The sequence below is a fragment of the Rattus rattus genome, chromosome 2 (assembly GCF_011064425.1).
Source record: "Rattus rattus isolate New Zealand chromosome 2, Rrattus_CSIRO_v1, whole genome shotgun sequence".
NCBI classification, from domain to species: Eukaryota; Metazoa; Chordata; class Mammalia; order Rodentia; family Muridae; genus Rattus; species Rattus rattus.
Window position 1 is genome coordinate 136,141,210 of NC_046155.1, and position 19,842 is coordinate 136,161,051.

At 43.4% G+C, this 19,842-nt stretch overlaps 1 protein-coding gene across 2 annotated transcripts in view; it reads right to left on the reverse strand.

The window, feature by feature from the left end:
- Nucleotides 1-9,257: 9,257 nt before the first annotated feature.
- The window catches only part of Trpm1 (transient receptor potential cation channel subfamily M member 1), a 114,620-nt gene continuing 104,035 nt past the window's right edge, over nucleotides 9,258-19,842 (reverse strand). For both annotated transcript variants that reach the window (XM_032895998.1, XM_032895997.1), the window contains exon 27: nucleotides 9,258-10,866. In XM_032895998.1, coding sequence (XP_032751889.1) covers nucleotides 9,696-10,866 — 1,171 coding nt within the window. In that variant the 3' untranslated portion in view covers nucleotides 9,258-9,695. The remainder of the gene's footprint in view (nucleotides 10,867-19,842) is intronic.

Here is a 19,842-nt window from a genome sequence, read left to right on the forward strand (position 1 = left end):
AGCATTTGGATATTACTATATTTTTACATTAATTAATTAAACCCGGGGGCATACATATGTGGAAGTCTGAGAAAAACCTATGGGAGTCAGTTCACTTCTTCAATTGTGTAAGTCTCTGGGATCAAATTCAGGTGTCAGGTTTGCTATCAAGTGCCCTTAACCATTGAGCCATCTTGCCAACCGATGTTATCTTGTTTGATCTCCTAGGAATGAAGGAAGCTGGGCGTTGAGCATCAGCACCCGCTGAGGTAGCAAAAACCAAGTACAAATGGGGGCTCAAGATGAGTGGGGCAACACTACCTTGCCAGCAGTTTCAAACCCTGAAGCCTACTGGGAGCCTAGGGAAAATGAGGTGCAGCATCGCTGCCAATAGCCTGGGAAGCTCCCCCTACCCACTTAGGGACCTGCAGTCAAGTGAAGTGTGGACTTTGACGAAGCCCCAGAGAGACATTTCAGGTTGAGTCAGGGTAAAGCAAAGTCGATTAAGTTTATTATAAGGGCAAGAACACGCTTTAGATTTGAGAGAGGATAATAGGAGAGGCAGTTACACAACCGTGCATATACAACACAAGGCCAGATGCGAGCATTTTAAGAGTCACGCTTAGGTATCTTTGTGATGGCTAGACTCATGATTCTGTGACTTTCTAAGGTGTGTCGCTGAGAGGATGTGACTTACAACAAGGTTTAAAGATTAAGCAGAGCTAAAATTAAAGTAATTTAAATTACTTAAGAAAATTAAGGAAAGAAGACCACAGGAGCCGATTTGCTTAATTTGCTTAATCTAAAAGAAAAATGTTGTCGGCTGTAAGTAAAGTTATAAGGTGACCTAACGAGGTGTATTGTTTAGGCGTAAGGATGAGAGAGGCGTGGCAATACTTGGTAAGCCACATGGTAACATGGATTCTGGCCCTATGTACACATGGTTCATTTGCTGTTTTTAACGTCTTTATTTGAGGTGTCTTTAGGAAAACACACATCTCTGAGGGCGATTTTTGGCTTTATCGGTGCTGTTGAAGTCTTAGTGAGAAGGAAAGCCAGGCTGGATTCCAAGTTCCGGGCTTCTTTCTCTTCTCCCGTCCCTTAATTTTCTTTCTGTCTTGCTGCAAAACACAAGCAGCAAGCAGTCCTAGGAAGTCCTCTTCCCGTTGTGCAGAACAGAAGAACACACCGAGCTGCTTCTGATTACCAAAAGTTCTAAGGTAAAATTTAGACCAGAGGGAACTGGGCATATATGATCCATGCTCTTTAACAAGTGAACTGTAAGGGTGGGAGAGCCAGAGGGTCAGCCAAATTGATACAGATTTCAAAGACCTTCAAATAAAAGCAAAAGGAGATGACCACGGTTCCAGGAAACAGCCAGGTCATGACTAATGACAAGTCATTCGTGTCACGGGCAGTGACAAGCACCGTGACTTTAAAAACCTGTCTGCAAAACTTTCAGCCAATTCCTGTACGTGACCCCACCCCTTGAATCTGAGCTGGCTTTAGTCACCGACTCAGTCGTAGCCAACAGAACGAGCTGGAAGTAAGTATGAGTGACTTCTACCACAAAAATGCCGACATTTCCTCCTTGCTTGAACGCACGCTCACTTTTGGAATCCGGAGTCACCATGTGAGAAATCTGATTAGTGTGACAGAGCCTGGGTCTCCCCCAAGACAGCACAGAGAGGTGCTCTGTTCTGAGATGGAGATCCCCATCAGAGTCAGGCTCAGCTTTCAGACGTGTGACTAAAATTATCTCTGCCCTCGTTCAGCCCCCAGTTGTTGGGTCAACTCCAGATGCCACATCTTCCCTGAAAGCCATGGAATGGAGCTTGTAATGTGCCATTGCAGGCCTAGGCTGACATGTAATAGGCAATTGTTGGCATCGTCATCCAATGCTACACCCAGGGTTCCCACGTTAGTAGTTTGAAACTGGTAGGGCTACACACCACAGGAATCACCAAGCAAATTAGTGTGTTAATTACTGGCTGTGCCTTTGAATTTTTGACCCCCAGAATCCATGAGGTATATGAGGTAAGCCACGTGATTTTATAGTCATTCATTATGGATGGAACATAGTTAATGTGATTGGGACAACAAGGAAATGGTCCTTGTGAATAAGATTACTGTCTTGCTTCTTTCGGGAGAAGAGGGGTATTGTGACTTCTGGAGTGAATGGCAAGTTCTCTGTTTTTCTAAAAATGCGTCATAGTTTTTACTTGATCATTATTGTTGGTGGTGGGATGGGGGCCTGACTGTGCTGCCCCATGATAGTCTCAACCTCGCAAGGGATCCCGTTTCTAGGACTGCAGATGCATGTCACCACCAAGTTGATAAATTCTCTAAAATTAGTGATAGTTGCAAGGATAGTCTTCATATAATAATTATATCACACAGATTTTACGTGGTTTTCCTGTATCCTTTATAATAAACCATTTTTAAAAGGAATCTTGCTCTTTATTTCCATTGTAGTCAGCGAGATGTATCTGGATGTTCGATAACATTAACAATTTAAGTGTAAAAGCTGAGACCTAGATTATGGAAGACTGTAGAGGGCACTAGGCCCTTGTGCTCACAGACAAGCGCTAGGGAAACCAGGACTGTTAAACACCCAGAGTTGTCTCTTCAACAGAAGATGCGTACACCTGTTTTTCACCCAGAAAGCACAGCTTGACAACCTGTGTTATATGTGAGGCCAGGCCATGCCTGACTTGCCTGGACTTTTTCCCCAGACTCCTCCTCCTTTAACCTTAATCCTCAGCATTGTTTTCCAGTTGACTGAACCCAGCCTTCAGGGAAATGTCATATGTTCTTTATAGTTTGGGGACTGCTAGCTTACAGGCGATTCCATGGCCACCTCCTAAGGACCTAGCAACGGCTTACGTCATCATCTGCTGCCATTACCTGCCTCCAGGTGCGGGGCCAACTTATAAAAGGACCACTCGCCACCCCAGCTCTCTCTCTCTCTCTCTATCTCTCTCTGTGCCCATGTGTTCCCAGCCCATCTCTCTCTCTCCCCCTTTCACTTCTTCTCCGTGCCCCATCCTCTTCTCTATCCTCATGTCTCTGGTCCCATCGGTCTGCCTGTCTACATGTCCACTCGTCTACCTCTACCCCTTCTCTAGGTCCTCGCTCCCTTTCTTTCCCCCAAATAAAATCCCTTATAGCAGATCTGTTGCACGGCATGATTTCTCAGGGGGGGGACACCTTGGCATGGGCCCACCATACACCCATGATGTATTATATTTCACAGCAGGAACCTCTCTACAACAGAGACCACACCAGATCCTCCCCTAGGCCCTTGAGCTCTAGGACCCATTCTTATGGAAGAGGTCACATGCACTTTGCAAAAGAGTTTCAATTTAGTCATGCCTTAAGCTTTACTGTGCACATAAGATTGAGATAATTGTCACCAGGAAACTTTTTTCAAAATGTTACTGTCTGCCTAAAGTAAAATGCTAGTGTAGGACTAGAAGCTTGAACTAACACTGGCTACTGAGTTGTGTTGAATTGGATTTCCTCCTTGATTCACATGAAGCATTACTCTGCCAAAACTGGTGTTGGCAGAGATACCTCCTCCCACAGAAGACCAAGGCATTGAAATAGGGGCTGGAGGGATGGCTCAGAGGTTAAGAGCACTGACTGCTCTTCCAGAGGTCCTGAGTTCAATTCCCAGCAACCACATGGTGGCTCACAACCATCTGTAATGGAATCCGATGCTCTCTTCTGGTGTGTCTGAAGACAGCTACAGTGTACTCGGATGAATAAAAATAAATAAATCTTTAAAAAATATGAATTAAAAATATAATCAGAATTGAAACAGTTATGTAGTATCAAAGAAGAGGTGTTATTGTGTGGTTTTTTGATCCTCTGCATTCCTAGTTCCTGTAAGACAGTTTAAAACAAGTTTAATGTTAGGATCATAAGGAAAACCATTTTGTGTGACTTGGGATAGTGTAATGCTTGCAAATTGGAATCAGCCACAAAGCAGCTTGCTATGAGCTACACTTAAGGTAGGCTCAGATAACCAACCCCAAGATGGCTCCAAATGTTAATGAATCAATCCTAAGTTGTGAGCCCAGGTAGCATACGTAACGTCCACTGGGACAATACATAAAAAGCTGGAACTTTGGAGACTGCACCAGAATCCCACTACTGTAGTCCAGAGACAGGGTATCTGGAGCCTCTTCACGAATTCTTGTTGGCACAGGGACTTTGAGACTGGCTATTGTGACTCTGGCTTTGGTGACCACTGCTGGGTTCATCCATGCCCACCTGTCAGGGCTAGCCTCTGTCCAAAGCTCTTAAGGACCTTCTGGAACTTCCAACAGTGTTGTCATCCCCACCTGTCACAGCTGGAGGACTTCCTTGTAGATGCTAGTGAAGTTTGCTCCCACAGCACCCTCACTGGAGAGGACTCCCAAGCAGAAGCCAGCAGCATTTCCTGCCTGCGTGGTCCCTGCTCTGTATGATGTCTTTACACGGGACTACTGTAGTAACACGGTGTTGTAAGGAATGTCTGTGTGAATAAGTTGAGCATATTCTGAAGGCAAATCTCACGTGGACATCCTAACTGCCGAGGGCCTCACAGCCTACCAGCTCAGTTCATCACATTCAGTACCTACCAAATGTCATAACGTATAGGTGAACCTCACAATCTGGGAGGATATATGTATAAAAATATCACCATATCTCACATTATATTTTATATAGGACAAAAATAGAATTTGTAGAATCTGTATTTATCTGCCAGTATAGTTCAACATATGCAGTGTTCTTATTTGAATGTTCTGGATGATGTCAGATATGTGATTACCTTGACTATTTGTTCCTAACTCCTGACTCCTTGTATTTAGACAAAGCCATGATTACAAAAGGAAACAGTAACAATGCCATGCCAAGTAGTTAGGCCCAGGCCTGTAGATAAAATTCCCAGTACCCGAGTTGTACAGTGTTGGGAAAGTACGTAAGTATAGTACGATTTAAGCTATGTAAGAAAGCTCTTAATATTTGGCCTGCCACAGGTTCTCAGATTTCACCATTAGTAGTATTCATTTGTATCTGTAATACAAACACCCCGAAAAAGTGTGATGTCTAAGGATGCTTTTAGGCAACACCTTAATAAGATATGAGTGCCACCATTCTTAGAGAGACTCACAGGGATGGGACATGTAACCCACACCTGAGGTAAGGTGGAACTCTCAGCACATGTGTGCATACGTGCGTGCCTGCGGTGTGTGTGCTGAATTGGAACATTGTGTGTGTGTGTGTGTGTGTGTGTGTGTGTGTGTGTGTGTGTGTGTGTGTGTTGAATAGGGACATGGAGAATTTGGGGACAAGCATTCCCTTCTTCAGACTAACTTTGTATGATTACTGTCTTAGTTAATGTTTATATTGCTATGAAGAGACACCATGACCAAGGGAACTCTTATAAAACAACATTTAACTGGGGCTGGCTTACAGGTTCAGAGGTTCAGCCCAATATCATCATGACAGGATCCAGCCAGGCATGACGATAGAGCTGCTGAGAGTTCTACATCTTGTTCCGAAGGCAGAAATGAAAAGACTGGCTCCCACGTGGCTAGGAGGAGGGTCTCAAAGTCCACCTCCATAGTAACACACTTCTTCCAATAAGGTCACACCTATTCTAATAAGGCCACACCTCCTAATAGTGCCACTCCCTGGGCCAAGCATATACAAACCACCATAGTTACAGATATTCATGCTGTCCTAAGAAATCTGTTCTTCTCTTGAACTTGGCTAAGGCTAAGCACTTTTGTTACCAAAATACAGAAAAAGGAGAGAGAACGGTAAAATAGCAGTAAGGATAGGAATTGCATGATTACCTAAAAATACCTGTAGCACACATGAGTCGGTGTAGAAGTGTGTTGAAGACACCATACACTTCAGATGCAGGACCCAGAGCTAGAACTGACCTGAAAGCCTCTTCTCTGAGGACTAGCTTTCATGGTACCAGCAGGTGCCGTGGAAACACTCAAAGGAAGCGGCTAACCATCCTACCCAGGTACGATGCCGTGAACCACAACAACATGGCACGACAGCCCTAAGGGTGCAGTAGTGGCACACACGCCTGGGCAGTAACCATCAGCTCTCTGATTGCACTTAAGACCCACTCAACAAGATGGAAATCTAGGACTGGAAACCTAGTCAATTACCCAGGGCTAGCAAAACCATGGATCTTGGAGGAGAGTCTATAACCACTGCTTTACTAAACCAGCACAATTCCTAACTACACTCTAAACACTTGTCCTTATACCCACGGGTGAATGTCGCCTCACCCCCCCGCACCACACACACACACACACACACACACACACACACACACACACACACACCAAGGAAACTTATCTTTGTTAAAAGACAGTGACCACTACAGAAAACAACCAACCAAAATGCATAGTTGTGGAACCCAATCCCATCTCTAACACATCTCCTTTACCTAAGCCTCGGGAATCAAAAGGAGGAGGGAGGATTATAAAAGCCAGAGGGACAGGAACTTTACTATGACATTTTTGTCTCTGGGGAATGTCAGAAGGCACAACCCCCAAAGTCTCTCCAAATCATGCCTAAACATGAGCAGAACAGGGACAATGGATATGCTAATGAAATGGAGGAAAGCCCAGGAGGCCCAGTCTTACACAAAGGATAGCAGGCAACTCAGGAATGCTGAAAGCAAGAGAAAGCCTTCTCCAAGGAAGAGCACACACCAGTTGATTATTCAACGACCAATGGTCAGCCCCCAACATGCACACATTAAAGTTTTTAACATTATACAGACTTATCAGGTTATACTTGCATATTTAAGGGTGTGTGTGTGTGTGTGTGTGTGTGTGTGTGTGTGTGTGTGTTTGTGTATGTAACAATAATTAAGGAAAAAGAGACCATGGAAGGAGGAAAGGGAAAGGGAGAATTGATGTAATTATAGTAATCTAAAAAAATAAAAGAAACATATATGTATATATGTATACACACACATATATGTGTATATATATATATATAAACTTTTTTTGTTATCAAAAGGAAAGCTTTGGAAATATGAGAAGATGCAGTATGTGAAATAAAATGACCAAAGTGTCCTCTTTGTGTTTGCTTAGACAGTTCTCAGCCTTCTACCTGCCTCCTCCCAATGGTCATGTCTGCCTTGGCAACACATTTGAGATTTCCATGGCCTTGACCATGGTCCAGATGTATTAATTAAAATAATTAAAGCAAAGTAAAATAACTAGAAAAGATATAAGTAAAAAATAATTAGAAGGTTACATCTAAAATAATTGCTATGCTCTGCCAGAAACGAACATTTCAGGGGACTCTGGCACTCATCTAACTTTGATGTAAATTATGGTTGTGGAGGTTTTAAAAACTTTTAAAAACTCTATACCCCTGAGCTTGGGCACCAGTAGACTTTGCAGAGGCACAAGGCCACTGTTGGCGTGGCCATCATTAGAATGACTTAAAGCTTTGGATTGGCTTAATCAGCATGGTTGTCAATGGTTATCGTGTACAGATCATCTCATGAAACATGGACTCACATATGGACACGTAGCAGAAAATAGGTTCCATGTCACAGTATACAAACAAGTAGTAGTTTTGTTTACTAAATAAATGCTGTGTATTACATTTCAAAGACCTGCCCACTTCAGTGCTAGATCAGACCTTTTGGAAAAGTTCATCCAACTTCAGGAATTCTAACCTATTAAAATCTTGGTCTTATTTTAGGAGGGAAAAATTCAGTCTCCTTCCTGTTTATCACCGTTGCTCACTTCCTGTGACACCACTGTGGTGATCTTCAAATGGAAAGCAGACCATAGACTTCTCTACAATGCCCTGTGCTTCTGCCTGTGTCCCCTTTTTCCTCCCACCCCCTCAGAGAAGGAAATTGACTTGCTCATCCCCTTTGTTCCTTTTTAAAAACAAACAAACCAACAAACACCCTTCACCTCCCATTTTCATCCGTCATGGTCCCTTATCACCATTTGTTCTTAGATCTTGGGTCTTCTAGCCAATGGTTCTTTTTATGAAGTCCTTGGCTTCAGTGGGAGCCATCAATGATTCTAGGCAGGAGATGGGCTCTGTTCTGCATGTGTGAGCTGGAGACTTTCTTGGGTGCTCTGCACTTAAGTAACCTCCGTTCTAGCCAGAGAAGTTCTCTTTCTGTTCCTTTGTGTACAGTTGGATGGTGACATGCCTAGCTGGTGCCCCACCCCTTCCCTCCTGTGTCAACAAGATCTGTTGACTTTGTGAGAATTCATTGTATGAAATGGACTCATCCTGCCACAGCTCAGTGAGAGTGTAAAGGATCAGCTGATGGAAGCACAGCTGTCCCAGCGAGACGAGACGAGCCTTGCACGGGGGCTACACCCGCCAGGCGCTCAGCACCTGCCTGCTCCTGCCCACGCAGGAAACGCCAGTGAGCCTTCTTTTGTAAGAGTGTTCATGACATTTCAGTCTTAAAACCCTAACCTTCCTTTTGTTCTCAGAGCATACTATATTCCACCCTCCCCTGGACATATGTGTCTCAGACGACAGACCCAACTTTAATCCCAAGTAAACGTGTCTTTGCTAGATACTCATTCCATTGTTTTGCATGAATCAGGTTGAAGCGTAACGTCTTGTGTTCTCTGCCTTGAGACATCCTGTGGTTGTTAGGTATTATCTACAGCTTTGCACAAACCATTCCTAGAGAAAGAGACTTTGATTTGTTTGGGAGTGGAGGTTTGTTTGCTTATTTGTTTTGTTTTGTTGTTATTAAGGACTACAAAGATAAGAAAATGCAAACTCAATCACTTTGTATTCACAAAACTCCTGTATTATTAGAATGTGATGTTTCATCGAATTGCATACTTTTAAAACATAAAACCAACAAAAACTCCTCCTAAAAATGTATAAATTGTGTGGCCACTGCTTATTTCTTGTACTTACTAATTTTTATTTTTCCCCTTTCCTTCCTTTATTTCACATCTTCTCTATCCCTTTAAACTCTCTTGTGTCACTTATTAAACACCTCCGTGGTGACTTCTGTACCTTACAGCCTCTGTCAGGCAGTAGGTGGCCCACAAAGCAAAGAGCTCATGGCTAATTAGTGTCCCTGGCCTAGCGTCTTTCGATATTTCATTTGTTTGTTTGTTTGTTTGTTTGTTTATTTAGGTCATTCTTTTTTTTTTTTTTTCCGGAGCTGGGGACCGAACCCAGGACCTTGCGCTTGCTAGGCAAGCGTTCTACCACTGAGCTAAATCCCCAACCCCTTATTTAGGTCATTCTTAAGTGGCTCGGGCTAGCCTGGAGCTCCCTAGGTAGCCAAGGTTGACGGTTAATTTCCGATTCTCCTGCCTCCATCTCCCTGAGTGCTGGGATCACAACTGTACAGGTGTATGGCCCTACATGTTTCATGTGCTGCTGGCGTTTGAAGCCAGGGTTTGGGTGTACTCAGTGAGCAAGCATTCTACCTACTGAGCTACAGCCCAAGCCTGCATTCTCTTCTACTAAAACACTAACACAACATACTTTCCTAAAAGGTGCTTAACAGAACACTACTGTGCGTTCATTGCAATTTAAATTAAGTTTAGAATTTTCACCACTTCAAAATGAATGCATTTCCCGAAATTGATAAATGTTTTAGATAGCCAAGATGGCACCCATCGATGGTTCTGGCTGTGAGTATTTTGGTTTGGTTTTAATCAAAGATGAGAAACCCATTAGCATTCAGTTTCCGTGTTTCCTTTCTCCTGCTGGGTGTTGTGTCCCTCTGGAGCGTCTGACATAACTGCTAAGTTGCTGGTGCTGCTGGCATGTCCCGCCCTGTCTAATTTGCTAGGAGAGGGTTTGGCACTCCTAGGATGACCATGTAAACTTCTTGACCGTAGGCAGGGGAATCCTAAAGTCTGGTGTGGCTTCACAGACAGCAAGTTTTCCTTTTCGGGCCTGTCGGAGACCGTGAGGGCTGAACGGGAGATCTGAGGAGCCAGAAGAGATCCTCTGTGCTCATCCTCAAACTCATCTTGGGAGGCTGCTTCGGACACAATGTACGGGATGTCTGTGCTGCGGGAGCGTGTGATCCTTTGAACTTGACATCTCCATTCTGCCGAGTTCCATGTTTGGTCCATGATTGAACTGTACTCGGCACCCCAGTTGCTAAGACCTCGGACAAGCTTTCTTCCTTCAGAATAGACGAAGCTTCTGGACTTCATTGTTTTGTAGGTGTTGGGGTCTCCCGGGTAGTAGCGCGCGAGTTTGCTCTCCCGCAGTGGGTGGGAAACAGTGCTTTCGACGGTCAGCTGAGTGCTCGCAACATTCACTGTGTTCAGACTTGGTGCAACTTCGGCGCTCTTGAAATCTGCCGGCGGATCAGGCTCACCCGCAGAGATACCAGGATCCAATCCAGGTCTCAACTCTGCGCTCAAGGGACCATCAAGGGCAAGCCGGCTGCGACCTGGCGTGGCAGGCGGGCTGGGGCCTGGGGTGTGGTGCAGGCTACTTGGCTGGTCCAGGTGTGATTTTACATCCTCTTCCTTCACGCGGAAGGAGCAGGTTTTTTTCCGGAACACTGTCCCTGGCGAAGTGGAGAGGGCAGGCTCCTCAAACAGAAGCTCCTCGCCATTGAAATGGTAGCGGTACATGCTGTAGCCATCGGCGCTGTTGATGCTGCTCTGCCGCAGCAGGTAGGTGGCCTCACATTCTGAGGATGCTCTTGATCGAGCCTGGATCAGATCTGACCTGTCGATGCCTGCCAGATTCTCCAGAGCGCCCACCATCCTGCCAGATAGCTCCTCCAGCTGAGAGAGCCGAAGGTCGACAGTCTGCAGAGACGCCTTCATGAAATTTTCTCTTTCGTTGATTTCCTCCAGCCTCATTGACATATTTTCAACTCTGGTAAATACAGAAGGATAGGTTTATTAAATTGAGATTAGTTCACTATTGAACACAGTAGAGATAATGTCGTTGTTTGAGCCCCCAGGCTTGATCACCAGCCTTGCTGAACCTATTTGTGCGTGTTCCCTACCCCCAATACAAGCTCTCACTTAAATTATGAGATTAGGAAACACTCACTAACATATAGTGTTTACCGAACGCCAGACATTCTGTTAGAGCAGTGGATGCTCACTAATATGTCTTTACTCAGGGCTGGTTTACACATATTTAAATCCCATCTCCTCCCTGTGGGGTAAGCACTATTACTGCCGTCCCCATTTTACAGAAAGGAAGTTAAGCAATGGAACTTGGACGCGCGATTTGAGCACGCGTTTGCTTTAGCCATTGCCTGTCAGCTGGTTCCTCACATTGCCTTAGTAACCAAAAAGATACTGTGATGGCTGTTTGACAGTCATCTCCATTGGAATCATTGGAATAAGGAGCCTTTCAAGCACCCAGGACCTAACTGAGTACACAGGGCATTTCCACAGAGGATGGATTGAGGGGGGAGATTCGCTGTGTGCAGCACCTTCTCATAGTCTGGGATTCCCACTTTTAAAAATGGAAGGAGAAAGCTGCCACAATAGTATACCCACGAGCCAGATTATCATGTGGTTTACTTAAAGACAATGTATCAGTAAATAATATGCATACAGATTATTATTTATACTTAATATTTATATTTAATAATTTCTTAGTGAGGTTACACAAAAAAAAAGATTATGGCAAATTATAAATATCCAGTGTTAGACAATTTAAAAAAAAAAACTCCTAGACCATCAAGCAACATCTTATGAAACTAATGCTACTTGGGTTGGAACCTGATAGAATAAGCCTTGTTTTATATTTCAGTGTATACACTGTGGATAGGCTCACGACATACATCTCTAGGAGGCAGTGAGGTATGCCCAGGATTTTGAACTGCCTTCTAGAAGTTGAATTTATTCCAGATGTGAGTTGGGAGTCCTGGCTCCAGGGTGCTTCAGTGGCTTGTCCAGGCAGGTTCCTCCCTAGATGGTAGCAAATACCTTGATGTAATGCCACCATGCTTTGATTTCTGTCCCAAGTTTCTTAAGAGAAAATGTGTGGTTTCCATAATAACTTGGCTTGCAGCACAATCTGTTTCCAGAAGGTCTTTGGTGCCCTTGCTACATATCATCGTAAACTCCTCTGTGTCCTGCTGACTTTCTGGATACCTACGCTGTGAGAGTCTGCCCTATGTTTTTCTCTCTCTCTCTCTCTCTCTCTCTCTCTCTCTCTCTCTCTCTCTCTCTCTCTCTCTCTCGTTATAATCTGGGTGATGCATGGTGCTCTTCTTGTACCACCTCTGCCCACACTGGACATCTGGTGTGCCACACATAGCTTACCATTGCGCCAGCAACCCTTGCCTGGCATTTGCCTAGAGTTGTACTGGTCAGTGCTGGTCTTCTACTGCCCACACTGACAGCTGCAGTCTGCTGCATGGCAGAGTCCTGGTTTCTATTCTTAACTCTATTCTTGGAAAGAGAGAGAGAGAGAGAACTATTTATATGCCCCTTGATTAGCCACATCATTTGATCAGGGGGATCTGGCTTCCTGGAAGCTTGGGTTAAGCAGAACCTAATTCAGTGTGGACGAGAAGACATGGCTGCCTTGTGGTAAAACGTTTCTCCACCAGCCAGTCCTGTTCTGCAGATTCTCTCTGCTCTTGCTCTTTAGGGATGTGCAGATGAGTCTCACTGAAAACTTTCCATTACTTATGAAAGATACTTGGAATCCACCGTTAAATGTGTTCCTTGCTATCCTCAGTCTACCACGTCAAACCACAATGCCTTTGCAACTGTCAAAGGTGAAATCCTTCAGCAAACATCACAGCCGTCTACACAGTGAAATGGAAATGAACTGGAAAAAGTAAAAGTAGGCATCTTTCCTCTGACATCTATAATTATCTGCCCCCCATATTAGCTAATTAAGAGAGCAGCTCTACAGCTTCTCATATATGAAGGAAGAACCCTCGACGTCATTGTTCCCCTTGTGCTGATGACCTCCCTAACTCTCCGTCCCACCACCCTGAATCTGGTCTAGCCTTGGAAGGGATCCCATTTTGGCCTCTCACATCTCGCTTCTCCCAGGCTATTCTTTCCTGAAGCTGAGGAAGAGATCTTTGTCATACAATGGAGCTCAGGAGACACTGCCAGGTGCTAAGTTGGACCCCACAAAGTGCTGCCACTTAGAGAAAGCAAAGTTTTAGTCACTATGCCAGATGGAAGGAGCTTGACCTGAGGTGGGGTTCTTTTGTTTGTCTTTTTCCCTTTCTCTCCATGCTGAAATGTTATAGTTTAAATGCAAAAAGAAGGGGAAATGGGCAGAGTTCATTTACTTTTGAAATGATTAATGAAAGTAACAAATTATGAATGTCTTAGTTACTTTTCTATTGCTGTAATAAAATATCATGACCAAGGCAATTGTTTATGAAATTTGCCTTTTAGTTCCAGAAGGTTAGAGAGTATGATGGAGCAAAAGAACAGTTGAGAGATCATATCTTGATCCATAACCATGAGATAGATAGATAGATAGATAGATAGATAGATAGATAGATAGATAGATAGATATGAATGAAGATAGATAGATAGATAGGAAGATAGATAGATAGATAGGATAGATAGATAGATAGATAGATAGATAGATATGAATGAAGATAGATAGATAGATAGATAGATAGATAGATAGATAGATAGATATGAATGAAGATAGAAGATAGATAGATAGATAGATAGATAGATAGATAGATAGATAGATAGATAGATAGATAGAACAAACTACTGGGAATGACATGGGCTTTTGAAACCTCACAGTACGCCCCCACAGTGACACACCTCCTCCAACAAGGCCACACCTCCTAATCCTTTCTGAACACTTCTACCAGCTAGGGACCAAGTACTCAAATAAATGAGTCTATGGGGGCTACTCTCATTCAAAGCACACACTTCATTCCCTTAGCCTATAGGCTTATGGATATACATAATGCAAAATAAATTTAGTTCAACATTAAAAGTCTTCATACTCTTTCACAGTCTCAACATAGTTTCAAGGTCCAGAGTCTCTTCTCAGACTGAAGACAATCTATTGATTGTAGTTCTGAAGTGGAAACTTAAGTGTTCTTTGGAAAGTCATTAGGATGGCATTTTGCTGGGGCGATCAGGTGAAGGACTGTTTAGCTGAGGTGGACACAGATAAAAAGCTAATGCACACTTGTGAAGGAATATTTAGCTGAAGCAGACAGAGGTGAAAGGATGTTCTGTTAAAGCAAGTTTGTGAAAGGACACGTCATGATGGATTCTTTGCTAATGACACACATGTGTTTGTCTGCCTTACATTGCATAGTTGAGCGGCATTTGTTGGGATTCCACAGAGAGAGAGGGAAACACACCAAAAACCATATGGTGGTGCGCTGCAGTTTCTTTCTGCTTCCACGGTCTCTGGCTGATTGGCGGAGTGCTGTCAGCTGAGACAGACAGACATGTTGAGGCAAGACAGGTGCTGAGGAAGACACAAGCTAAAGCAACACCCGTGGAGGACACGTGATATTTGGAGGATATAAATAGGACTCACAAACAGTGACAGGGATTGAGCTGGGCTTGCTTATAGAGCCAGCTGTGCAATGCCTGTGGGTCTTGCATCTTCCCTCATCTTTCTTTACTTTGCTGAGAGAGACACAGCCAAAAACTTCTCCTGGTGTTCCTCCTGGTCCCTCCTGCTGACTTGTGCCTAGTCTGAGGCCTGGGTGTCTCTCCTAGATCATCGCCGCTGTTGCTAACCTGACTCCACTGGACTGGACTACTGGTTTATCTGTGAAGTGTTTATGATAGATCGAGCTACTGCTGCTGCTAACTTGTTAACCGAACTGCTGATTTCCAGACAACATAGACTGGATTTGCTCCAAAGAACTTTTCTAAACAGGTCCACTTCTCCCATATCCTAAGTTTCCCACCACCTCTGGTGGGTGGCGGGCTAAAAGGGAGGTTAAAGCATTTAAGAACCATCATTAAAAATAAGGTTTAAAAAATTAAAGTTACATAGCCCCCTGTAAAATCAAAAAACAAATTATACACCTCCAACATGGCTCAGCTATACATTACCATTCGAGAGTGGGGAGATTAAGGAGGAAATACTGGACCAAAGCAAGACCAAAATCCAGGAGGGCAAACTTCAACTCTTGTTGCTCCATGGCTGATGTAGCAGCCTTCTGATGTCCAAGGGCTTAGATGTCTCCCACCCCTCCAGCTTTGTGTCTGTAATGGACTTCTCTCTCTTGGGCTGGTTCCACTCTGTTTGCAGCTCTCCCTGGCAGGTCTTCCATGGCTCCAGCTTCTCCAATATCCTGATGTTTCTAACACAATCCAGGCTTCACTTTCACAATGCCATGAAATGGCCTCTCTGGACCTCCATGCAGACTCCCCTGACACATACCTCGCCTCAGGGGATCACCTTAACCCCAGACAGAAGAGCCACAACTTCTTTATCCATGTACCCTCCATAGTTCTAAAGCGGGAACCATAAGCACAACACTTCCAAGTTTGATTACCAACTTGGGATGAACCCAGGCACGCCTGAATAGTATTTGTAGCAGCCTTGCTTTGTTATTGCTTTTTAGGAACAGAAAATTCCTTAAGCCATTTCTCTTCACAACTTGGAAGCTTAGCTGTGGGGGGTCTTACCCTGAGGGCACCCCTTCGTTTATTCCATTTCTGATCATAGCTCTTTTTAATTTTCTCATTTCTTTTAGCACAGGCCTTAGTGACAATATTAAATTTATTGGGGCTCTTCTCCCTCCTCCTCCTCTCTCTCTGCCTCCTCCCCCTTCTCTTCTTCCTCCCCTTTCTCCTCTTCCTCCTCCACTTCTTATTCTTCTTTGTTTATTATACATTTTGTATTTCTTTTCGTCTCACTTGTCATTTACAGGATAGATTTGCATACAAGTGATTACTACCAGGTCTACACAGAGAAACCCTACCTAGAGAAACAAAAACAACAAAATAAAACAAAAAGAATGATTACTCATACCAGCACAACAGTCTATATTCATCTTGAATCTCTTCTGCCAAGGAAATCAGTTTGTTACTTTTCAGTTTAGCCTCAGGCAAATTCTTAGGACAAGGGCAGAAAGCCACATTCATTGCCAAAACATCACAAGAATGGTCTCTAGTCCCATGACTGACACTGTTCTTCTGAAACCTCTTGAACCAGGCCTGCACAGCCGGCAAGCTCTCAGCACTACTGTCTTCTAAGCTCCTCCAAAGGGAGGTCCATGATGCTGTGCTTTCGTAGTCCAAAGTCCCAAAGTCTTCCACATCCTCTCACCGCCCAACCAGCATGGTCAGGTCTATCACAGCAACAGTCCACTCTCTGGCTCCAACTCTGTCTTAATTACTTTTCCACATGATAAAACACCATGACCAATGCAATTTCTAAGATAAAGTGTTTAATTTGGTTTCTGTTTTCAAAGGTTTAGTCCATGATGGTGGAGCAAAGGAACACCCAAGAGCTTATATCACAGCCACAAAGCAGAGAGAGGAAGAATGCACACTAGGGATCTCAGGAATTGTTTTTTTAAATCTCAAATCCCACCCCCAGTAACATACCTCCTCCAACGGGGGCACATTTCATAATCCTTCCTAACTAGTTTCGCCAACCGGGGACCAAGTCTTTAAATAAATGAGCCTAGGGGAGCCATTCTCATTCCAAGCACCACAATGAACTATCTTCTTTTCTAGTCGTGCTTTGGGACTAGACAATCTTGGCGTCTGCACAGAGTGATTCCACACGGCGATGACAGGCTACCTAGGGTTTACTTGACGTCTTTCAATGTGCTTAGCTGCCAACATGAAGACTCTCTATTCTTTATAAGAGAGGCTCATAGTGAAGTGGTTAGTTAGCAAATGCATGGACAACCATGTTATTTACAAATAAAAATAGTTCTATTTCTTCCTTTCTAAGAAACATGCAAGATATTTCTCTTTATGGTCTTAGCACAGTAGCCATGACTCCCAGTACAGCACTGAATAGCCATGGTGAGGCAGCTGTTCTTCCACGTTCCCATTTTAGGAAGCAAGCAATTGGTTTTGCACCACATAGCTACAATTTTCTGCAAATTTGATTGGTCAGATGAAGGAGAGTTTCTAATTTCCTTAGAGAATTTCAGGTTTTTTTAATTGAATTATTTTTAATTTTAAACTGAATGTGTGCTTGTGTATGCATGTGTGTGTGTGTGTGTGTGTGTGTGCGCGTGCATGCTTGTGTAATCCGTGTGTGAACATGTGAGGCCAGAGGCTGATTTCTATTTCTCTCCACTTTAGTTTTTCAATATTTACTATTATTTAAAATTGTGGGTATGGGTGTTTATTGGCGGGGTGCCTGTGGCAGCCAGAGGCATTGGATTCCCTGGAGTTGGGCTATAGACAGTCATGAGCCATCCAGCAAGGGTGCTGAAAACCAAGTTTGGGTCCTCTTCCATAGAAACATATGTTCTTAATGGCTGAGTCATCTCTTCAAACCCTTCTATGTTGTTTTTTATTTTATTTTAATATAGATCCTATTTAACCTGAAACTCATTGTTTCAGCTAGACTGGCTGGCCATGATCCAGGGTCTGCCTGTCTCTGAACTCCCAGAACCCCAACACTGGGGTTTAGGCACACACCATATCACTGGGCGTTTATGTCGCTTCTAGATATCTCAAGTCCTCATCAAATGTGTTCATCAAATGGTCTTACACGCTGAGTCTTCTTCTCAGCCTAATTCATTTCTTTCTTTCTTTCTTTCTTTCTTTCTTTCTTTCTTTCTTTCTCTTTCTTTCTGTCATGATTGAATTCTGTCAAGTATTCCAATTGATATAATCACGAGCCATTTTCCTTCTGACTTGTTAGTATGGTCAATTATAATATTTGCAATTTTTGACCTAGACTTTTATCCCTGAATAACCCACTAATTTGTTTAATACTAAAAGACACATGGTCCATTGTTGTATCTTAATCTCATAAATAAAAAATGATAGCTGTTAGGATTAGCCTCCTGTACGCAATGTGTTACTGGTGGGGTTTTGTTTGTTTGTTTTTGTTATTTTGAGACAGGGTCTTGTACTGTAGATCAGAATGTCCTGTAACTCTCAACCCTCCTACTCAGTCTCCCAAATGCCACCAGACCCAGTCACCTTCAAAATTTTCTTTTACTCCAATCCAAAAGATAACACAGATATGCAATTATGGTGCTCTTCTCGTAAAAACAATAGCAGCTTCCACATAGGATAAACAGGTTTTACTGGATGAGGGGCTTTGCTAAGGGGCTCCTATAGCTCCATTGGTCACCTTTTCCATGATATGGACAAGGGATTCTTTCCATAGTGTGGAGAGTGCAGCATCAGTACTCAGCAGGTCTTACCTCCTCCTCTACTGATTTCTGCACCATCCCCACAGTCAGATCTCTCCAGAATCCCCATCCCTCCTTTCTTGCTTGCCCTGTTCTTCATACCCAAATTTGTTAAGAAGCAAAGTTGCTTCTTCACAAACATATCATCATCATCAAAATGGAAAATAATTCTCTGAGAACTTGAAGACTCCAAACACCCAAGTCTTTGATCCCAGCTTTAAAAAAGAAACTATCGTTAGTACGGCAGCAGCTCCCTTGTGTGCAAAAGAACCAGATGAGTGACAGCTATGTGTGTGAGTACCCGGGACCTCAGAGACTACATGGAAAAAGCAAACATTACCTGTCTCCAAATGTCAGGTAGGTAGGCTGGATTGATTGTGCCGCTTCCTGAATAGCTTTTATGTTTTTCAAATATGTATTTTATAAAACTCCATTCAATATCTCTAATCATTTGATCAAGTCACTCAAAACCATTTTGCTCGGATGACGGGTACTCCAAGCTCAAGGGCAAACCTCCTTGTTGAGCAAGCCAGCTGTTTGTGATGCAGTGTGTTTTTGAATGACCCAGACATTGATTCCTTACCAGTTCTCCTCATGGTTTCCCTTCAGACTGAGCACCTGGTTTCTGTAACTCCTATTATATTTGGACTCACTTGAGGATCACACGAAATAGCTCTGGGTTCTGTGTCACACACACAGTAGCATTTACTCACAGCAAAGGGGCCATTTTCCTAACTGGCAGGGCAGCAGAAAATCCCCAAAGGCTAGCCTTCTCCTTCTTTTATATGAAAGGAAATTATGCACAAATGAAATCTGCAGGTGTTTAGGGCCCATGGGCATCATTCCCTTGTCTTTGAGGGAATTGTTTGACCCCTGTTTAATTTCCAACATCATTTGTTTCACCTGTCCTCTTTCTAAAGCCACTGAAGAGGCCAGAAACTAATTTGCTTAGTCAATTTAGACTTTAATTAACGATTGTAGTGTCCTGTACCCCTTCAGATTTCTCCATCCCATTCACAGGTTAATAGAGACTGACTCAGGGTTTCTCTGTTAAAGGGGCATGCCCTAAATGCCAATATCATCCCAGGGTTTCAGATTAACAGGTGACACTGACATTATGTTCACACTCTTTTGTTTGTTTAGTTTTTTTTTTTTTTTTTTTTTTTTTTTTTTTTTTTGGTAAGGAAAAAAAATCTCAAGGCTACTTTTGATTAACCCAATACCAACTTTTGGAATTCTGTTAGAACTGAGGATAGAGTGAACCCCCCCCCGTAACTTCCCTTTATCATGCACCTGCCACCAAGAGTCTCCTATAATCCAACAACAGAAGTGACTGTAGAACAGTGGTGTTGGGAGACTTGCTTGAAACTGTACATGTGAAGGTTCTCCTGTGCACTGCTGATGCTGTGCGGGGATCAAAGAATATGACTGTGTAGAATTAGGGAGTCAATGCCAGCCTCATCCACATCTCCAGATCTCTCTATACTCACTACTAAATGGGTGTTTGGTTATTAGTGTAATATCCATGAACC